The sequence below is a fragment of the Nannospalax galili genome, unplaced genomic scaffold, assembly GCF_000622305.1.
Source record: "Nannospalax galili isolate Female #2095 unplaced genomic scaffold, S.galili_v1.0 scaffold34, whole genome shotgun sequence".
Lineage (NCBI taxonomy): Eukaryota > Metazoa > Chordata > Mammalia > Rodentia > Spalacidae > Nannospalax > Nannospalax galili.
Window position 1 is genome coordinate 1,532,271 of NW_008338996.1, and position 20,738 is coordinate 1,553,008.

Genomic DNA, 20,738 nt, shown 5'->3' on the forward strand with positions numbered 1-20,738 from the left:
ATCCTCAAACGACCATAAGAGTTAAAATAGATTGGTTTATCTGGGCCAACTGTATGGCCTTAAACATCCAAAAGGAAAGCATAACCAAAGAATAAAGGGGTCAATATAATTTCTTAAGAGTCCATATGCATAGCTAAAAGCTACATAACAAGCAACAATGCCAGATAGGAGATACCATCTTTTGAGTTGTTGGCCAGGGTGGCCCAAGGGAGTACCAGATAGTAACCCAGCATAGAACTGGGAAAGTGATCACTTCTTTTAGCAAGACTGTCACTTGCGTGAACACACCAGACTTTACTCTGGTAACCTGACTTAAATAAACTTTGATAAATGATCAGACAATTGAATGGTATAAAACAGGACACTGTAATTGAATCAAATTAATGGGCATCTTACCATCTTCCTACAAACGTACCAGATAGTAACCCAGCATAGAACTGGGAAAGTGATCACTTCTTTTAGCAAGACTGTCACTTGCGTGAACACACCAGACTTTACTCTGGTAACCTGACTTAAATAAACTTTGATAAATGATCAGACAATTGAATGGTATAAAACAGGACACTGTAATTGAATCAAATTAATGGGCATCTTACCATCTTCCTACAAACCACGCATGACTAATTCACAGATCATCTAGACCACAATAAACCGTTCAGACTCATGTTAATAATTGTGTGTGAAATGGCCAGAGAATGGATGAATGGCTTTCCCTTGTCCAAATAAAGAACTTCATAGGAACATAACGGGTCCCTCCACACATCCTTGTGATATGCTGTACCTTCCAGATTCTCCAAGTAATGCATATTATTCCAGCAGGTAGACTCTTTGAAGAAACCAAAATGACCGATGTCAGATACATCCTGTCTCCCTATGCACTGAATTTGGCTGCTACCCCTCCTCTGAAACCTGGGATCCCCTATTCCATCAAGGTTGGATGACTAGAACATCTATTATTGCTAATTTCCCCCATTTGTTGGTAGTTTCCTCATCTGCAGAAGGACAGAGCTCTCTTGCTCTCGTGTGATCTCTCGAATAGACACTTAAATGGAGAAGATGATGGGAGTGAGGAACAGGACAAGGCAACCTGCAAGGCTGGGGTGGAAAACAAGAGTTCAGACCCAGACTTAGCAATAGCTTTACCTACACCATGGCTCAAGTGCAAGGACACAGCACACTACCCTGTTCTTAAAACTTAATTGCCGTACATTGACATAAATGTAAGTCCCATCACATATGCCTGGAGTAATGAAATCAACATTAAGACAACCACACTCAGCGAATGAGTTCAATTCTACCAAGTCTGTGTTTAGAAACAAAGCAGAGAGATGTTTTGGATTTCCTTGTAAAAATAATTGAGAACTCTTGAGTGAATTTGGCCCAACAGGTGCAGGTGGAGGACGTGTCTGCCCATTCTGTAGAAGGGATAACAGTAGCCCTGGAACCAAAAGTAGTGGATAAAACTCAGGAGAAGCGACACCTGGCTCCAAGGAAAAGCACCACGGGTTATGATGGAGTAGCCTCGTTTGTGGTTAACATTCCCCCTGATGCGACAGCCCTGGAGCTTCATGTGAGCAAAATTCCAATTTGTTGCACTTTCTAGATCACCCCAGTCTGTGTGGCAGCTACATGTAAGACAGATGGGCAAGGTTTTATGACTAAGCATAGTATATGGCTTGGAAACATCAGACCTGTGGGCACATAAAATATAATTTAACATACTGGATATTACATGCAACTATCAGTCCATCAATTTTGTATTTGGAAAGCTTTTTGTTTTTCTTTTTATACTAAACACAATATTAATACAAATCTAAAATTTTAGAATTAGAACTGTTAGTGGAATACAAGAATACTTACGAAATTATCTCTTTAATTTTTATTTATTTATTTGTATTTTATATGCATGAGTGTTTTGCCTGCATATTTATAAGTGCACCCAGATTGTGCAATGCCTGCGGAGGCCAGAGGAGGGTGGCAGATCCTCTGGAACTGGAGTTTCAAACAGTTGTTAGCCACCACGTGGGTACTGGCAACTGAACCGGGGTCCTCTGCAAGAGCAGCCTGTGCTCTTAACTGCTGAACCATCTCTCCAGCCAGAATTCCTGCCCCCCCACTCTCTCTTGGCATTTTTGAGACAGGGTCTCCCTGTAGCCCAGCTGGCCTAGAACTCACTCTGTAGACCAGGCTGACCTTGAACTCACAGAGATCCACCTGCCTCTGCCTCCCAAGTGCTGGGATTAAAGGCATGAGCCACCAGGCCTGGCTTTCAGAATTATCTCTTACCCATCATCTCTCCTTTACCTCACATGGGAGCCCCACTAAAGCATCATCTATATTCCCTTGTCCCCACCCCCAAATCTCCCCCAAACCATTAGATCTGGCTCCACCCCATTGTTCTATTGAAACTGCTCTTAACACGGGTTACCTGTGGGCTGCTTCCTAAGGAAATCAATTAGTTTTCAGTCCTTGTCTTCTGTGCCTCCTCTGGGACATTTGGCACAGCTGACTATTATCTTTTTCTTAAAACAACCAGCTGTTGCCTCTATCATTTCATGTCTCTTTGCTTTTCATTTCTCTTCTTTGTTTTTAATTTTTTAAAATTTCATTTATTATTTTTATCTTATGTGTGTGTTCTGCCTGCATATATGTAAGTGCACTTGTGATCATGATATGCCCACAGATATCAGAAGAGGGCATTAGATCCCTTGGAACTGGAGTTATGAATAGTTGTTAGCCACCATGTTGGTGCTGGGAACACAAACCTGGGTCTTCTGCAAGAACAGCCAGTTTTTGCCTGCATATATGTAAGTGCACTTGTGATCATGATATGCCCACAGATGTCAGAAGAGGGCGTTAGATCCCTTGGAACTGGAGTTATGAATAGTTGTTAGCCGCCATGTTGGTGCTGGGAACACAAACCTGGGTCTTCTGCAAGAACAGCCAGTGCTCTTAACCACTGAGCCATCCCTCCAGCCCCTTCTTTGTTTTTTATAGATTCTACTTTGGACCACCCTGGCTTTGCCTGTACATAAGGGTGAGCTTCAAGGACCTTCCTCTCCTAAACGGACACATTCTTATTTGAGATACTTTCTTACTGATCTATGGCTTATGCTAAATTTATTTCAGACATTCAAGAGCATTATAGACACTGCTTTCTTCACACCTTTTTCTTGGATATTTCAAAGAAGACCAAACATTAATTCATACAATTGAAGACTGTCAGCACAGCTCAAACTCAAGGTCCTCCACTTTGCCCCATTTCAGAGAATACCGTCAGTACTCACCCAGTTCCTCACTGTCTTCCCAGTCACTCCCTTCATGGATCATTCTGAGACACAAATCTGATCGGAATCCACCTTGTCCCTGCCCTGCTCCCAACTCCCTGCTCACCACTCTTTCCGTCATTTCCCAGACTCTAACACACTGGACAGTTCATAGTTCGCTATTGCCACGAGGACTGAGTAACCCTCCCCCACTGCCATCACCACCGTAAGTGCAGTGCTAAGCATGGGCATTTCTCTTTTAGGTTAGAACTGATGATCCAGACCTTCCTGACGAGCATGAGGCCAGCAACGACTACCAAATAGTGGCCTACTCATCTCCCAGCCAAAGTTTCCTTTCTCTTAACTGGACAGAGAGTTACAAGAGTTTGCCTGTGGGAGAATGTTTCAGTATAACTGTTACTCCTAAAAGCCCACACATTGACAAAATCACACACTATTATTACTTGGTAAGTTCAATATTGCCTTACTTGTATCTAATCTTTTACTTGAACCATTTTCTTTTCTTATACAAATAATCATCAAAATAACTCGTTACGTGACAGAATTGATACTTAGTTCTGAATGGACTATTTTATTTATGAAAGAGGGCCATGTCAAGCACCCCAGGCTACTGTCAAACTCAGCTAAGTAGCCAAGGATGACCTTGAACTTTTTTTTTGTCTTTTTTTTTTTTTTAAGGCAGGGTCTCCCTGTAGCCCCAGCTGTCCTGGAACTCACTATGTAGACCAGGCTGGCCTTGAACTCACAGAGATCTGCCTGCCTCTGCCTCCCAAGTGCTGGGATTAAAGGTGTGTGCCACCATGCCCGGCTACCTCCTGTCTCTACTTTGTGAATGCTGAGAGTATAGGCTTGCCTATACCACACCTGTTTTACTTGGTGCTGGGGACTGAACCCGGGGCTTCATGAATGCTAAGCAAGCACACAACCAACTAAGCCACATATCATTTTATAGTAGACAAAACACAGTCACAGACATGCTCTCAATAGAACCCCTGACCATTTCTTTGAGTCCAGTATACGGTAGAACAGGTTGGAAATGCTGAAAGACGTGTGGTGCTCCAAGGTAGTGGCAGATAGGCTTTGCGCTTTGTTCAAGGTCTTCTGAATCCATAGCGTGATGCCAAGGGTTTGGTGAGAGCCTTGATTCAAGTCAGCAGACTAGTTAGTGGCTCAGCAATGATTCATGGCTAGTAAACAAACTATCACCAAGCAACAGACTAACTGCTATGCCTTGCCAATGCTACTTAATAATATACCTTATTTACAAAGGAAAGCGTTCAAGTCTTATGTCCAGTAATGGATACAGTGATCCCAGGCTCATCACTGTTGAAAGTACAAGCTAGAAAAGATGAAAGAAAGGTAGCGTGGTATCGTGCAAAATATTGTCTTTGCGTCAACAAGATTAAGGTTCTGTTCCACACTCTATCACTTTCTTGGGCCAAACTACATATATGAACTCCACTTTCTATATCTGATTGAAATGAATAAAATCATATCATGTGATTGTGAGACACAACAGTGTTCATGAACAAATACCTGATGTACAGTAGGTGATGGATTAACTTTATCTTTTTATTGACTAATCCAACTTTCAACCCATTCTGACACTTAATTTGTTTCTGTATATTTTTAGATTGTATCAAAGGGCAAAATTGTACACTTTGGCAGAGAGAAGAAACTCCCAGGTTCATCACACCAAATTTTAAACCTATCTGTGACTGAGTCCATGGCTCCTGCAGCCCGTCTCCTGGTATATTACATCATCTTAGGAGAGCAGAGAACAGAATTAGTGTCTGACTCAGTCTGTCTGAGCATTGAAGACCCGTGTAGCAACCAGCTCCAGGTGAGACACAACTCCCACCCCCAGTCAGCTCCTCCTCACCATTTAATCTCACACTAAGATGCTTTCTTTCTTTTTCAACTACTTTTAGATCCATCTGTCTCCAAATGAAGACATACAAGGTGCTGTATCTCTTGTAATGGATACTCAGTCCGAATCATGGGTAGCATTAACAGCGCTGAGTACTGCTACATATGACATCCAGGAAAGAAGCAAAAATCCCAAGGAAAGAGTTAAGTAGGGAAAATGCGGTAATGCCTGGTACATAGCGTGACTCAGGGTGACGTGGTCTCCATGGTTCTTCTGGGATTCTGTGCACTGGTCATGGAAGGAAAATATAGCCAACTATGCCAATCCCTATCTTCTCAGCTAGAGTTAAGGATTATAATACCAAGAGCCAACCTTTACCATTATTCTAAGTCTTTGCATCTGTTTCTTTTTATTACATTTTATTTAGTGTACATGCATGTGTATATATGTGTATGTGCAGGCATGTGCCACAGCACACTTGTGGAGGTCAGAAGACAACTCATGATAGCTGGTTCTCTCTTTCCACCATACCAATCTGAGTGATAGAACACAGGTCAGTCATCAGGCTTGGTGGCAGGTGTCTTTACCTGCTGTACCATCTCACCAGCACTCCATCTGTTTCCTATAGAATATTCAACAACAATCCTATAAAATGAGTATTGGTAACATAGGTAATCTTAAGGTGCATTGAGCACTTATCAGTGTCCTCCCCATGTTACTCAGAAGGGACAGTAACAGAAGGACAAAGAATCAAGTGAATTGCTGCTTTTCATTATCCTATCAGGCCTAGAAAGGCTAATTACCCACTTACTTTACAGAATTCACTAATTCGTTTTGATTTGTGTGAACACTCTATTTGGGAATATCCTCAATGAAACTAAAATTCAAGCATCTCTAGTAATAAAATAAAACACATTAAATCTATGTTCAGAAACAAACCTTCAAAACCACCAATTCAAACTAGCTTTCAGTAACTGAGAGCATCATCATGTTTACTAAGTTACTAGTTAGAAGTAATCGATGTGTGGACTTACAGAATCTGAGATGGAACATCTTTTCAGCTTATGTATAAAATTATATTCTCACCTTCCAGGGTGGATATGTCTGAACACGATGGAGTTCTGGTGACCTGGGTGTATTGAATCACTTGGAGAGATGGCAAACAGGGTAGCGGAAGACAGGCACAGTGTGGGAGAATATATGGCCATGTACTGGGATTCAAACCCAGGTCTTCTGCAAGAACAGCCAGTGCTCTTAACCGCTGAACCATCTCTCCAGCCCTGAGAATAGATTTTTAATCATTCCACAGCCAGGCATTCTTTGTACTGGCCACTGAATGTCATGTTTTGACAGAAGGGCTTCCTCTCTGAATAGATGCTTGGAGCTTTATATAAAAACGATGCGGGCTGTGGAGCGAGTGGAGGCAGAAGCAGCACTGAAGTGTTCTGCTTGGCAGGACTCACTGTCCTCACCAATGCAAATGAAGAAGCCTTCCAACAAAACGGTAGCTTTCTTTTAAAAAATGTATTTTGTTTATGTGCATGTGTGCACATGCACACGTGTGTGGGTACCTGTGGAGGCCCAAAGAGGGTGTTGGATCACCTGGAACTGGAGTTACAGGTGGTTGTCAGTCACTCAATGTAGATGCTGGGAATTGAACTTGGATAAGATCAGCAAATGCTTTTATCCACTGAACCTTCTCTCCAGTCCCTAATTTTGTTTTCAACCAAGTCATGGCAACATTCTTGTTCTGAAAGACACTGCTTTTTCTGTTCCCACACTCTTTCTTCCTCCAAATCCTGTTATTTTATTGTGGTAAGAACACTTCATGGGCGGTATCTTAACGGAATTTTTTCTTTTAAATTTTTTAATGTAAATTTTAAAAATATTTTAGTTATTATTTTTATTTTGATGTGTATGAGTGTATTGCCTGCATGTATGTAAGTGCACCCATGTCATGTAATACCTGGCACAGTCAGAAGAGGAAGTCAGATTCCCCTGGAACTGGAGTTAAGGATGGTTCGTAGCCACCATGTGGGTGCTTGGAATTGAACCCAGGTCCTCTGCAAAAGCAGCCAGTGTCTTAACTGCTGAGCCATCTCTCCAGCCCACCTAACAGGCTTTTAAGTATATAATACATACTTGTACATGCATTATGCATTATCTTGTTACATTATTATGTTTAGCTCCTTAAAACTTAGTCATCTTGCTAAACTGACAACTTAAACCATTGATTAATAACCTATCATTCCACATTTCCCTGGAAACCACAGTTCTATTATCATATTCCTCAAATTTGACTGTTTTAGAACCTTGATAAAATTAGTACCATGCATCGTCATTCTGTCACTGCCTTATTTTCCTTAACATAAAGTGCTCAAGGTTCAACCATGACATTGAATTTCCTTCTTCTTTAGACTGAGTCATATTCCATTATATATATATATAATATTTTCTTTATCAATTTATCTATCTACTGCATTTAAGTTGTTTGGACATCTCAGATACTGTAAAAGTTTTGCATGTACATGGGAGTGATGATTCCTCTACAATATTCTGATTCCAATTCTTTAGGAAAATACCCAGTCCTGGGATTGCTAGATCACATAGTGGTTCTGTTTTCAGTTTTTAAAGACACTTCTCTGGTGGCTGCATTAGCTGTTTAGCGTTTCCACCAAGAGGGTGCAAGCTGTCAGCGTTTCACATGTCTGGTAAGGCTTTCTACTTTTTAAAATAGTAGCGTCTCCTGAAAAATATGAGGTGATAATTATTTACAGTGCTGGTTCTGCATTTTTCCGATACTTAGTGATGTTGTTTCTTTAACTGTTGACCATATATTCATCTTCTTTTGTGTATCCATGGCTTCAGCCCATTTATTAACTGGGATATTGTTTTGGGTAGGGTATTGAGTTGTAGGAGTTCTTAAACATTTTGGAAATTAATTCCTTGCCAGACATAGTTTGCAAATCGTTTTGTTTTGCTGGTTCACATGTTGCCTCTTCACTCTGTTGATTATTTTCAACAGAGAAACTTCTTAGTTTTCCGAAAGCCTGCTTCTTAATTTTTTATTTTGTTTTCTGAGCTGTGGGTATTGTAGTCATGAAATCATTGCCAAGAACAATGTCATAAGGATTTCCTCTGTTTCTGCAGTTTTAATCTCTACTTCATTTTTTTTTCCAGAAGAAGCATTTCATTACAGCTTTAACACATTCAGTAACACACTCCAGAGAGAGAGTACATCTCTTTCAAAAGTGGCTGTAAATTTTTAGGTTCACAGTTGAATTAATACAGTTATACAATGTTGAACTCAGTATAAGCCCTGTAAGACATAAAATTGAATGAGGTTTTAGCCTTTAAAAAAGATCTCCATTTATTTAAAAATACACGGTTTCTTACAGAAAGACTCATTGTTTTTGCTAACACTGAGATGTTGGCGCATGCGCCTCTAATCTGTATGTGTCTGATTATCACCAGTCACAATCGATTATGGATCTCACTTTATTCTTTTTTTTTTTTCGGTCTTTTTGAGACAGGGTCTCCCTGTAGCCCCAGCTGTCCTGGAACTCACTACATAGACCAGGCTGGTCTTGAACTCACAGAGATCCACCTGCCTCTGCCACCCAAGTGCTGGGATTAAAGGCATATGCCACCACACCCAGCTCTCATTTTACTCTTTTATATGTGGACATTTCACTTTCCCAACACTGTTTATTGAAGAGACCATCTTTTCCCCCATTATGTACCTTTGTACTCTTGTCAAAGATCAAATGCCCTTGAACTTATTTCTGGGTCATCTGTTCTGATCTATTGGTCTATATCTTGCCTTTCTGCTGATACTGTACCATTTGATTATTGTATTTATAATCTATTTTGAAATAAAATAACATAATAATCATGGCATTTGTAGTTCTATATGGGCTTTAGAAAATTTTTCTATTCTATAAAATGACTGGGACTTTAACAAGAATTGAATAAAATCAATAGTCCATTTAAATAGTATGTGAATTTAAACAATATTAAGTTTCTAATTCTTTGCATTTGTCTGTGTCTTCTTTAATTTTTTTCATTAATATTTTGTCATTTTGGTATGCAAGTGTTTCACCTCCTCAGGTTTATCCTAAATATTGCTCTTTTGCAAGTGGGATTTTTTAAAAAAATAATTTGTTATCTAGATAGCTCATTGTTAGTATGTATAACTGGAAATGGGTTTTTAGTGTTATTTTGTATCCTACAGATTTACTGAATTGATTTACTAGTTCTAACCACTTTTTGTGGCATCTTTAAGTTTTTCTATAAAGACCATATCATCTGAAAACGGGGGGGGGCGACTTCTTCCTTTCTAACGTGTATTTTTATTGATTTTTTGTGCATTTCATATATCTTAATCATATTTAGACTCCTTCCCTATCTGCATTCCCCCATAGCCTTCCCAGATGACTTCATGCATTTTGTCATATATGTCAAGGCCTATTGAGTCAAGATTGTATACCCAGATGTCCCCCTGTATGAGTTCACACACTGAAGCTTTATCAGCCTATCATCACTCTCTTAAAGAAGATCAACTCTCCCTCACCCAGTAGTGTGATCAGTAGTTCCTCAACTAAGGGTGGGGTCTCCTGCTCATTTCCCCAGTTCTGTGCTGGTTTTTGTTAGACTGAGTTTGCATGGGTCTTGTGCATGCTGTCACCATTGCCGCAAGTTCATAGTAGCAACTTCCCAGAAGCCTGGAGGGCTCTGTTTCTTTATGGTCATGCACTATCCCAGGCTCTTATAATCTTCCCAGCCCCTCTTCTGCAACAGTCCCTGAGTCCTGGGTGGGTGAGTTTTAATGTGAATCCTATCCAGGGATACACACTCTGCGGTCTCTTATTCTGTACATTTGGACCAGTTGTGACCTTCTGTGCTCATCTTTCCCTGTTGCATGAGAAAACTTCACTGGTGAGAGGTGAGAGATACATGAGTATTCTCTCTACCCCATGTTCCACAAGTTCTGTGAGTCTTAGGTGTAGAGGTTCCATTGTAGATGTGTCACTTAATTCAGCCTCCTCCCTGAAAACTAGCTCTTATGGCTTGGGAGGACACTATGCAAGTTGTTAAGGGAGAAAATCAATCAATGTTCCAACCACAGCTTTAAAGCCTAATAACCACAAAAATGGTATAGCAAGCTATCTCTATTGGTGCACTTTTATCTTAGGGATAATCAACAGTTATCTAGTCGAACTTAAAGTCCACTCAGTGGCTGGGGGTGTGACTCATGTTTTGTACTGTGAACATGGCTGGAGAGGTCCTGGATCCTGGAGAAAACCTTACATCTGTTATATCCCTAGGCAAATGTAATTTCTTACTTCTTCCTTTCTTTTTATTTTTTAAAATTTTTTATGTGTATGAGTGTTACGCCTGCATGTGTGTAAGTGCACATGTGTTGTACAGTACCTGCAGAGGACACAAGAGGGTGTCAGACCCCCTGGAACTGGAGTTAGAGACAATTGTTAGCCACCATGTGGGTGCTGGGATTCGCCTGGGTGTTCTGCAAGAGCAGCCAGTCCTCTTGACCACTGAGCCATCTCTCCAGCCCCAACTTCTTCCTTTCTTATCGGCATTCTTTTTAGTCTAACCACTCTGGCTAGTTTTTCCCATGCAATGTTGACTAGCAGTAGTGAGAGTCCCTGTCTTTGTTTTGTTCTTGATCTTGAAGGAAAGGCTTTCAGTTTTTCTCTATTGACGGCATTAGCTGAGAGCTTTTGTATACAACCTTTATTATGCTGAGATCTTTTCTTCTAGTCCTAGGATATTGGATTTGATTATGGTTTTTGCAGCTATGAGACAATTATGATTTTACCCTTCATTTTGTTAATGTAGGTTAATATATCTATTGATTATTAAGCATTGAACCATCTTTGCATTCTGGGGATAAATCTCATTTGATCATGTCCTGTAACTCTTTTAATGTTCTGAATTGACTTATATGTGTGTTTTGTTAAGGGTTTTTCATCTATGTTCTTCAGGCATGGTATGATTTCAGTCTTCTGAATTTGCTAAAAACATGAAATGTATCAGGAAAAGATCTATGTTCATTTGAGAAGAAAGTGTATTTCTGCTATTGTTGATCGTAGTGTTCTGTGTATGTCTGAAAGTTCATAAAATATGGCTTGTAATGTTTGCTTTTGAAATTTCTGCTTCATTACTTATCTTCTATAGAGACACTGTATTCATAATTCAAAGTGAGCGTTGAAGTTCCCCACTCTTGTTATCTCTCCCTTCAGCTCTGTAAATGTTTGCTTTGTATATTTAGATGCTATGCTGTTGCGTGCATATATTGTTGTATCTTCCAGTAGGCCAACTAACACCACTATATAACATTGGTTTTTGTGAAAGTTTCTAATGCAGAACCTGTTTTTTAAAGCTTTTTAAAAATTATTTTTAATATTTTATTTTTTTTATGTGTATGATTGTATTGCCTACAAAAAATGTGAGTGCACCCATGTCATGCAATGCCACAGAGGTCAGAAGAGGGCTTCAGAGTCCCCTGGATCCAGAGTTAAGGACAATTCATAGCCACAATGTGGGTGCTGGGAATTGAACCTAGGTCCTCTGCAAGAGCAGTCAGTGTTCTTAACCGCTGAGCCATCTCTCCAGCCCTAGAACCTATTTTATCCTAAATAAGAAGAGCTCTGTTTTGATTTCATGGAATGTCTTTTTTTCCACAATACAGGTCAAATAGCTTGCCAGGGCTCTGCACCAAACCTTTCACCAGGCTGAAGTCTTCTTAAGTGGGATCAAACTACTCCAAGATTTCACCATGCCCAGCTGACCTCACATTTTTCCTTCTGTTTCATTGCTTTCCTGCAAAGACCTTGTGCTCAAACCATATTCATTTCCTTGAAGTACCAAGGGTCTATCATACCGTAACCTGGAGGCAGTTTCTCATCTAAGTCATCACAAAAGTTAACCTCTGTCTTCTCCTTGGGTGCCCCCTGGCAAGCCACCTTTGAAGAACTGAACTCTCCTTCTTTGTTCATTTATTGGGGCTGTCATTGTACAGCACCGCACACTGATAGGCTTATGCCACAGAAGTGTGTTTTCTAACAGCTCTGGGGCTACAGGTTCAACCTCAAGGCATGACAGGCTTATAGCCTCGGTGTCCTCTGCGGTTTCTCCCCTTGACCTAACTATTCCTTCAGTGTTTCTCATATGGTCTTTTGTGCACATCTGTGGCCTAATTTCCTCTTCTTATGAGGACACCATCCATGTTGGATTATGGCTCACTCTAATAACTTCCTTTACTCTTAATCACCTCTTTAAAAAAAAATCTCATCTCAGCGGGCATGGTGGTGCACGCGTATAATCCCAGCACTCGGGAGGCAGAGGCAGGCAGATCTCTGTGAGTTCGAGGCCAGCCTGGTCTCCATAGCGAATCCAGGCCAGCTAGGGCTATAGGGAGACCCTGTCTCAAAAAGACCAAAAAAAAAAAAAAATCCCATCTCCAAATACATTTGCTTTTTGAGGTAATAGAAACTAAGGCTTTAACACATTGGTTTGAGCACAGAGGTCTTGCAGCTCAGCCCCTAACAACCCTCTGGTACTTAGTAGGGACCTACAGCATCAATGGGATGAATTCTTATTTTATTCCTGAGGATAAGGGCATGATTATTTTACTGAACTTTGTATTCTTAATCTAGAAGAAATAAATATTAAATATAGTTTAAAGAAATTAGCAAACCACCTTAAATGTATTGTTGATTTTTAATATGTTTTATTGAGTTTTTGTGCATTCCATATAATAGATCTTTATCAAATTTAGAGCCCCTCCCCTATCCACACCCCCAATAGCCCCCCATACCAGATTTCATGCATTCTGTCATATAAAGTCCTATCTAGTCAAGCATTTGTACCCAGATGTCCCTCAGTGCAAGTTCATCCACTGGAGTCAGGTTTTTTCAAATCATATTTGAGCTTCTTGAGAAGGTATATTTGTAAAAATCATGTTACAGTGCTGCTACTGAGAAATATGGTTACTGTAATTATGAACCTCCCTTTACTAATGATACAGAGCAGAACTATGGGGCATAGAACATGGTGTCTGATGAAGCAGATTTGACATGATTCTGTAAATTTAATACTTAGATAATTTGATGGAAGCATTTATTCTGATGGATAGTCTTTGTGTTTTTTACAGATGGATCGTGTAAGAAAATTCTTAGGTCGAGAAGATCCTCGAAAGAGTTAACAGATTTAGGTGTGTCAACGTTTGTTCCTTTATTTCTTCTTTCCTTCTTTCTTTCTTTTCCTCCCTCCCTTCCTTCCTTCTTTCCTTCCTTCCTTCCTTCCTTCCTTCCTTCCTCCCTCTTTTCCTTCCTCCCTTCCTTCTTCCCTCTCTCTCTCTCTCTCTCTCTCTCTCTTTCTTTCTTTCTTGGAAGTTAGGATAATTTAGAACCTGTAACATTTTCTTACTTTAGCTAACTGGTATAAAAATAGGTAAAAAGATCAATAGGTCTTTGCAAACTGGGTAAATTAGCACACACTCACTTTGCACAGTCCTAACCTATAGGAAACACATATCCTTGGTGCCCATTCCTCCACAGTTACAGAGTTGCTCGTTATTTGCCTCATATATTTTATTTTCTGTCAGAGTAGCTGGTTTGGCAGTTAAACATGAACGGACTTTAATTACTCACAAAAATTAGGTCTGATGAACCTTAGCAAAAAATACTAATTAAACCCTTACTATATGCCAAGCATTGTTGAAGCCCAATACTTAGATTTTCTCATTGAATACTCACTCCGGACCCATGAACTACTACCCTTATTACTCCCCATTTTCCAGCTGGGACGTAAAATCATGGAAACATTAAGCAACATTCCTAGCACTGTGGTATAGTAAGTGGCACAGGCAGAATTCAGATTTGACTGGGACTGGTACCTGAACTCCTGCACTTTAAAAACAATATTTTATTATTTTTATTTAATGTGTTTGAGTGTATTGCCTGTGTGTATGTAAGCGCACCCATTTCATGCAATGCCCATGGAGATCAGAAGAGAGCGTTGGATCCCCTGGAACTGGAGTTATGGATTGTTGTTAGCCATCATGTTGGTGCTGGGAACCAAATCTGGGTCCTCTGCAAGAGTAGTCAGTGCTCTTAACCACAGAGCCATCTCTTCAGTCCCAACTCCTGCACTTTTGATCACTACAATCTACTGCCTCTTTTGTTCTGTATATTTTTATTTAGTGTCTGTTCAAATTATTTGGAAGATGGACCTTAAAGAACCATTTTTATATACCTTTTAACCTCATAACACCAGTGTTAAAATAGACACTGAACTAAGAGTTATAGATTCTGTGTTTTAAGTGATAATGATTATATGTTTTGTATATTTTATTTAATTTTTGTGTATTTCATACAATACATCTTAATCATATTTAGTCCCCCTCCCTCATATGTACCCCATAGCCTACCCACAGGATTTCATGCATTCTGTCATACATGTTAAGGCCCATCAAGTGTCAAGTTAGTGCACCAAGATGTCCCTCAGCGCACGTTCATCCACTAGTGTCTAGTCAGCCTATCTAGAGTCTCTCCCTTAAAAATATCAACTCTCCCTCACCCAGCAGTAGTCAGCTGCCAATAGTGCTTCGGTTAAGGTTGGGGCCTACTGCCCATTTTCCCAGTTCTGTGCTGGGTTTTTGTCTGATTGAGTTTGTATGGGTCTTGTGCTTGTTGACACCAATGTTGTAAGATCGTATGAGCAAGTTCCCAGAGGCCTGGAAGATTCTGTTTCCTTATGATCATGCACCATCCTTATGATCATGGCTCTTACAATCTTTCCGCTCCTTCTGCAATGGTCCCTGATCTTCATAAAGTTTTCTCCCAACTTCAGTGAACACTTTCTAAAAGAGCAATTTTAGAAAGTAACACATAAAGAACAAATCTTTAATCTGAAATTAGAATGCATGGATAGATAGGTAGGTAGGTAGATAGATGATAGATAGATAGATAGATAGATAGAGATAGATAGATGATAGATACATAGATACATAGATGATAGATAGACAGATAGATGATAGATAGATAAATGATAGATGATAGATAGATACATAGATGATAGACAGATAGATGACAGACAGATAGATGATAGATAGATAGATAGATAGATGATAGAAGATGATAGATAGATAGATAGATAGATAGATAGATAGATAGATAGATAGATAGATCCATAGCCAAGATTACTGATTCCCCCAAGCCTCCATTTCTTGTTCTGTAAATAGGGGCAATTTCTCTCTGCCTTGAAAAGTTATGAGACTTACAGGAGATCATGCTGGTAAAGCACTTAGTTCAGGAAGAACTCATAATGGTTCTTTCTAACCTCCTCTTGGCAATGCCACTTTCTAACCTAGGCTAGGCAAAAATTATAATCAGTATTTTATCATGGCAAAATTAGTTTCTGAAAACTCAACCATCTTGCCAAGTTTAAATAAATGGGAAAGGACCAGACCTTCTGCACCACAGCCCAGGGGTTTATCTCACGATTCTGCCTCGTGGCTCTAACCCTATCTCTGCCCCCAATAGCTGTTACCAAACCCTGTTTCCTCATCGCTAAAGGACAAAAAAGGATGTAATCAACTCCAAAGGTCCCTTCATAGGCTGACTAGACCTCAGTAGATTAATTTGCACTGAGGGACATCTGGGAACACCAATTTGACACAATAGGCCTTAAGACAAATGACAGAATGTATGAATTCCAGTGGGAGTGCTATGGGAGGTACCAGTGGGGAAGGGGGTATAAAGATTATTAAGATTCATTGAGATGTTCTGTGTGAAATACACAAAAATCCAATAAAAACTGAAAAAAAAAAAAGGACTACATGTGCTTCTGTTTACCCACCAGGCTTCCTACTGACTGTAGCTGACAGCTTTGGTCAGGGGAGTGGCTAGTGGAACATGACTATAGGAAGGCATTGGAACCAATCCTATCTCATCAAAACATGGTATAGAGAAAAAGGCCCCAATGGATATTTAATGGAAGGTCTATTTAGTTTGGACTTCTGTAACAAAGCATCAGGGATTGGGTGGCCTTATAAGCAGCACTGAGTTTGGGTGCGAGTCTCCTTCCAAGTTACAGAGTGCCAACTTCTCATTGCATCTCTACATGGTAGGAGGGCAAGCAAGAAAACTCCCTTCTACAAGGCATCATTCCCATCCATGAGGACCACACCCCTTCAAGATGCCTTCTCCTAAAACACTGGGACTTAAGATTTCATCATATGAACTGGTGTGGAGGGGGGGGCGACACTAATATTCAGTTCATAACCTAGGAAAGAGCAAGAATTACGTAGTCTAGTTGAGGAACTCTAGTTATATGACTTTTTCTGCCCAGGAACCTTAACCCCAGGGGGACCAATAAGGGTTAGATTCTGGTTTAGAATGAGGTTTTGTTTAGAAGACACCAGGAAGAATCTGTCAGTGATTAGAGCCCTCTGAAATGGAACAGGAATGGAAGAGACTGCAGAAGGGAAGAAGCAATTTCCCTTCCAGGGATTGTTCTGGAATGGAACTGGTCAACCCCTGGTACTACTGGGATTAGTCAGAAGGCACCAGGGACAAATTTATACCCCAACCTGTAAGTTCGGACCTGATATTTTGAATCTGTATTTGACTGAGAGGAGGTGTATGATCTTTTCAGCATCCCAGTTCAGACACCCTGTGATCCGGAAGTGCTGCGAAGATGGAACCAGACCAAGTAGGCAGAGCTGTGAGGCGAGAGCGAGACGGATTACCATTGGCCCGAAGTGTGTGAATGCTTTCCTTCAGTGTTGTGAGCTGAAGGAAAGCAGTTCTAACACGTATGTGGCTTTGGGAAGGGCAACAGGTATGTGTGACAGCTCTCCTTTACGTGCAGCACAGTGGGAGGAGGCCAGGTAGAGTTTGTACCTTCACAGGAAGAGTAAGTGTGTGAAAGATGAAGTAAACTCTTGGAATTCTGCTCAGAAAAAAATAGAGCAGGCAGTGCCAATACCAGTTTGGGAAATCTTTGTCCATGTAACGTGAATTCTATTTTATCTGAATTTATTATTTCCCAGACAGTGCACTTTTTGCCTTTTGTTTTCGAGCTTCTCCATCAGTTGATGGCAGAACATATCATTTATTGCTGAAGACTGTTGTTCTTTACCCATTTTGAAAGTTTCTTTTAATGGACCATTTTAAACACATTCAAGGTTGTTGAGTATATACTTATTTCTGTTCTCTTAATGTTTCCTATTGATCGTGTGATGTTTCTTTCTGTCTTTTTCTGATTCTTGTTGGTATGTTTTGGAACATCATTCTTCATCCTGTCGAAAACTTTTGCACTAGTTTTCATTAGAATGGTAGGAAATGTAGGGCAACATCTGTTGTCTCACCTATTGAACGGGCAGAAGTCCTTCACCCCACCACCCCCGTTTCCAACACAGTGACATTGTTTACAACTTTTATGTCTTTCCATAAAATTTCTCTGCCTATATGAAAATGTCTTTTAAAATTATTTTCTGTTAAATATTTTTATTTTGAAAATTTCATAAGTACAGTATTTACATTTCCACCCTTCCCTCTCCCACTCCGACTCCTCCAGTGTCAGTATAGAACTAGTCCAGTTAGTCCTGCACATATATGTACATGTGCTTAGGGCTGACCACTTGGGATTGGGTAATCTATCAGGGGGTTCATCCCCAGAGAAAAGTGATTCTCCACTCTCAGCAGCCATTGATTGCTAGGGGTGAGGCCTTGTGAGAGTTCCCCCATCCACACTGGCATTGGACTGGGGTCATTGTGCAGGTCATGTTTAGGCAACCATATTGTTGAGAGTTCATGGGTGCAGTTTCCCCGTCATGTCTAGAGGCATTGTCTAGTAGCTGGTAACCTGGTCCTCTGGCTCTTACAGTCTTTACACCTCCCTTTTCCACAATGTGCCCTGAGCTTTGGGTATAGGAGTTGCATTATAAATGTACCCACTGGGGCTGAGCTCCCCATGGATATTTATTCTCTGAATTCTGACCAGCAAAATTTCTGAGTACACATTTATCTATGTCCTATGTTTTTAATACCTAACAAATATTAATATTCTACACCTTACTTTTTATACTAAATATATCTCAGACAACTTAAAGCAAAGGTTTGTTTTTCAGCTGAGCATAATGGCTCAAGCCTTTAATCCTAGCACTCAGCAGGCAGAGGCAGGCAGATCTCTGTGAGATCAAGGCCAGCCTGGTTTCCACACTAAGTAGAACACTAAGTGACATATCTACAGTGGAATCTCTACACCTAAGGCTCACATAACATAGTGAAACAGGGGGTAAAGAGAATACTAATCTAATGTGTCTCTCTACTCTCATCAGTGAAGCTTTCCTCATACAACAGAGGACAATAAACATTAACGACCACAACTGGCCAAAGTGTAGAGAATAAGACTGCAGAGTGTGGGTCCCTGGACAGAACGCCTATGTTAAATTTCACCCACCCAGGGCTCAGGGACCATTACAGAAGAGGGGGTAGAAAAATTGCAAGAGCCAGGGGAAGAGGTGCAGGACCACAAGGAGACAGAACTTTCAGAGCTCTGGAACCTTGTTCATATGAACTTACAGCAATGGTGACAGCATGCACAAGGTCCATGCAAACTCAATCAGACAAAAACCAGCATAGCACTGGGGAAACGGGCAGGAGGCCACAATTTTGGCGAGGAACTATTGGTAGCTGGTCACTGGTGGGTGGGGGTGTGTTGACCTTCTTTAAGGGAGTGACATTAGACAGGCTGAACAGGCTCCAGTGGATGAACTCACATGAGGGACATCTGGGTACACAAACTTGACTCAATAGGCCTTAACATATATGACAAAATGCATGAAGTCCTGTGGGCAGGCTATGGGTGGGTGCAGATAAGGGAGGGGGGACTAAATATGATTACAATGTATTGAATGAAATCCACAAAATTCAATTAAAATATATTATTAAAAAGATTTGTTTTTCTTATTTGGATATCACAAAAATTAAATTTTGGCTGAAGTCCTTATAATTTTTTAATTAAAAGTTAACTGTCCTGTTTTAACACTTAACTCTCTTATATGTTAAATTTAACCTGTGGTTTTATTTTCTTAAAACAGAATCAAAATATGTGATAAAGCATACAGTAGGATTTACAAGCAAAACAGAAAACTGGTTGTGGGAAGTATACCATGTTCCCAAAAGGTATTTTAAGACTTCTATCTTTATTTTCCTTAGGAAAGTTTGAAAATACTTAACTATGATTATCTAGTCTGTTACTCTGACGATTGTTTCTTTGATCATTAAAGCTAGCATTGACATTTGATCAAAGTTAATTTGGATCGATGTTGGATTGGTTTTTGCCACAGTACCTGAACTCATTGCAGAATGAAGGCTTTTTATAAAAGAATACCATTCAGCTTATCTTAGCTTTAAGCTTGTAGTTGGGGTGGTTCTGGGTCTTTGCACTCTGATACAATTATTTCAGTCTTTCCAAACAATTTCATTTTAACAAGTTCTCTAACAATGTATATTGCCCATTTAAGCATGTGTCTTTGATGCTTTATAATAATACTATATAACAAATATGAGGCAGTGTTTTCCTCATATTATGAACACACACTGTAAACACTGACTAACCATGGGACTGGGTAAATGACTCAGGGGTGGGCTGGAGAGATGGCTCAGCAGTTAAGAAAACTGGCTGGTCCTGCAGAGAACCTGGATTTGATTCCCAGAACCCATGGTGGCTAACAGCTGTCTGCAACTCCAATTCCAAGGGAACTGAAGCCCTCTTCTGACCTCTGTAGGCACTGCACTACACAGGTGCACTTACATATATGCAGGCTATACACTCATACACATAAAATAAAAATAATAAAATATTTTTTAAAATACTCAGGGGCTAATAGTGCATAGTGTTCTTGTAGAGGACCCATGATAGGTTCCCAATTCCCACATCAGGCAGTTCACAAACGTTTATAAGTCCAGATCCAGGAAATCCAATGTCTTGTCCTGCCCATCATCAATGAACAAGTACATACCCACAATTAAATTTCTTTAAACCATGAAAAAACACTAGCAGAAGGCTTAGGAAATTTCCTGTTTTGCTCTTACCACATCTTGCTTAATGTCAATCACATTCTTTATACTCCAATATCAGTTTTATCTGCCTCTCTATCCCAATTCATTTTTCAACTGATTTTATTAAAATCCAAGACTGATCATGCCACTTCTCCACCTAAAACCACTCTCCCTATCCTACCAGAAAAATCAGTATAAATTCAGAAGGTCTCACTGTGTTGGATAGCTTTAGTGTCAACTTGACACACCTGGGTTGAGGGAGCCTCAGTTGGGGAATTGCCTCTATTGGACTGGCCTGTGGCCATGTCTGAGGGGCATCTTCTTGATGAGTGATGTAGGAGGGCCCAGCCCACTGTGGGTGGTGCCACCCCTGGGCAGGTGGACCTGTGTTGCATAAGAAAGCAGGCTGAGCAGGGGCCAAGGGAGCAAGCCCGTAAGCAGCGTTCCTCCATGGCCTGTGCTCCAGCTCCTGCCTCCAGGTTCCTG

The 20,738-nt window shown here is 40.4% G+C and overlaps 1 protein-coding gene across 1 annotated transcript in view; it reads left to right on the forward strand.

Annotated features, from left to right (window-relative positions):
• LOC115070453 (complement C5-like) overlaps positions 1-20,738 on the forward strand; it is a 37,363-nt gene that overhangs the window by 10,547 nt on the left and 6,078 nt on the right. Inside the window, exons 7-15 of the mRNA XM_029563703.1 lie at positions 820-932; positions 1,388-1,570; positions 3,530-3,733; positions 4,921-5,130; positions 5,219-5,359; positions 6,532-6,661; positions 13,334-13,393; positions 16,840-17,025; positions 19,289-19,373. Coding sequence (XP_029419563.1) covers positions 820-932; positions 1,388-1,570; positions 3,530-3,733; positions 4,921-5,130; positions 5,219-5,359; positions 6,532-6,661; positions 13,334-13,393; positions 16,840-17,025; positions 19,289-19,373 — 1,312 coding nt within the window. The remainder of the gene's footprint in view (positions 1-819; positions 933-1,387; positions 1,571-3,529; positions 3,734-4,920; positions 5,131-5,218; positions 5,360-6,531; positions 6,662-13,333; positions 13,394-16,839; positions 17,026-19,288; positions 19,374-20,738) is intronic.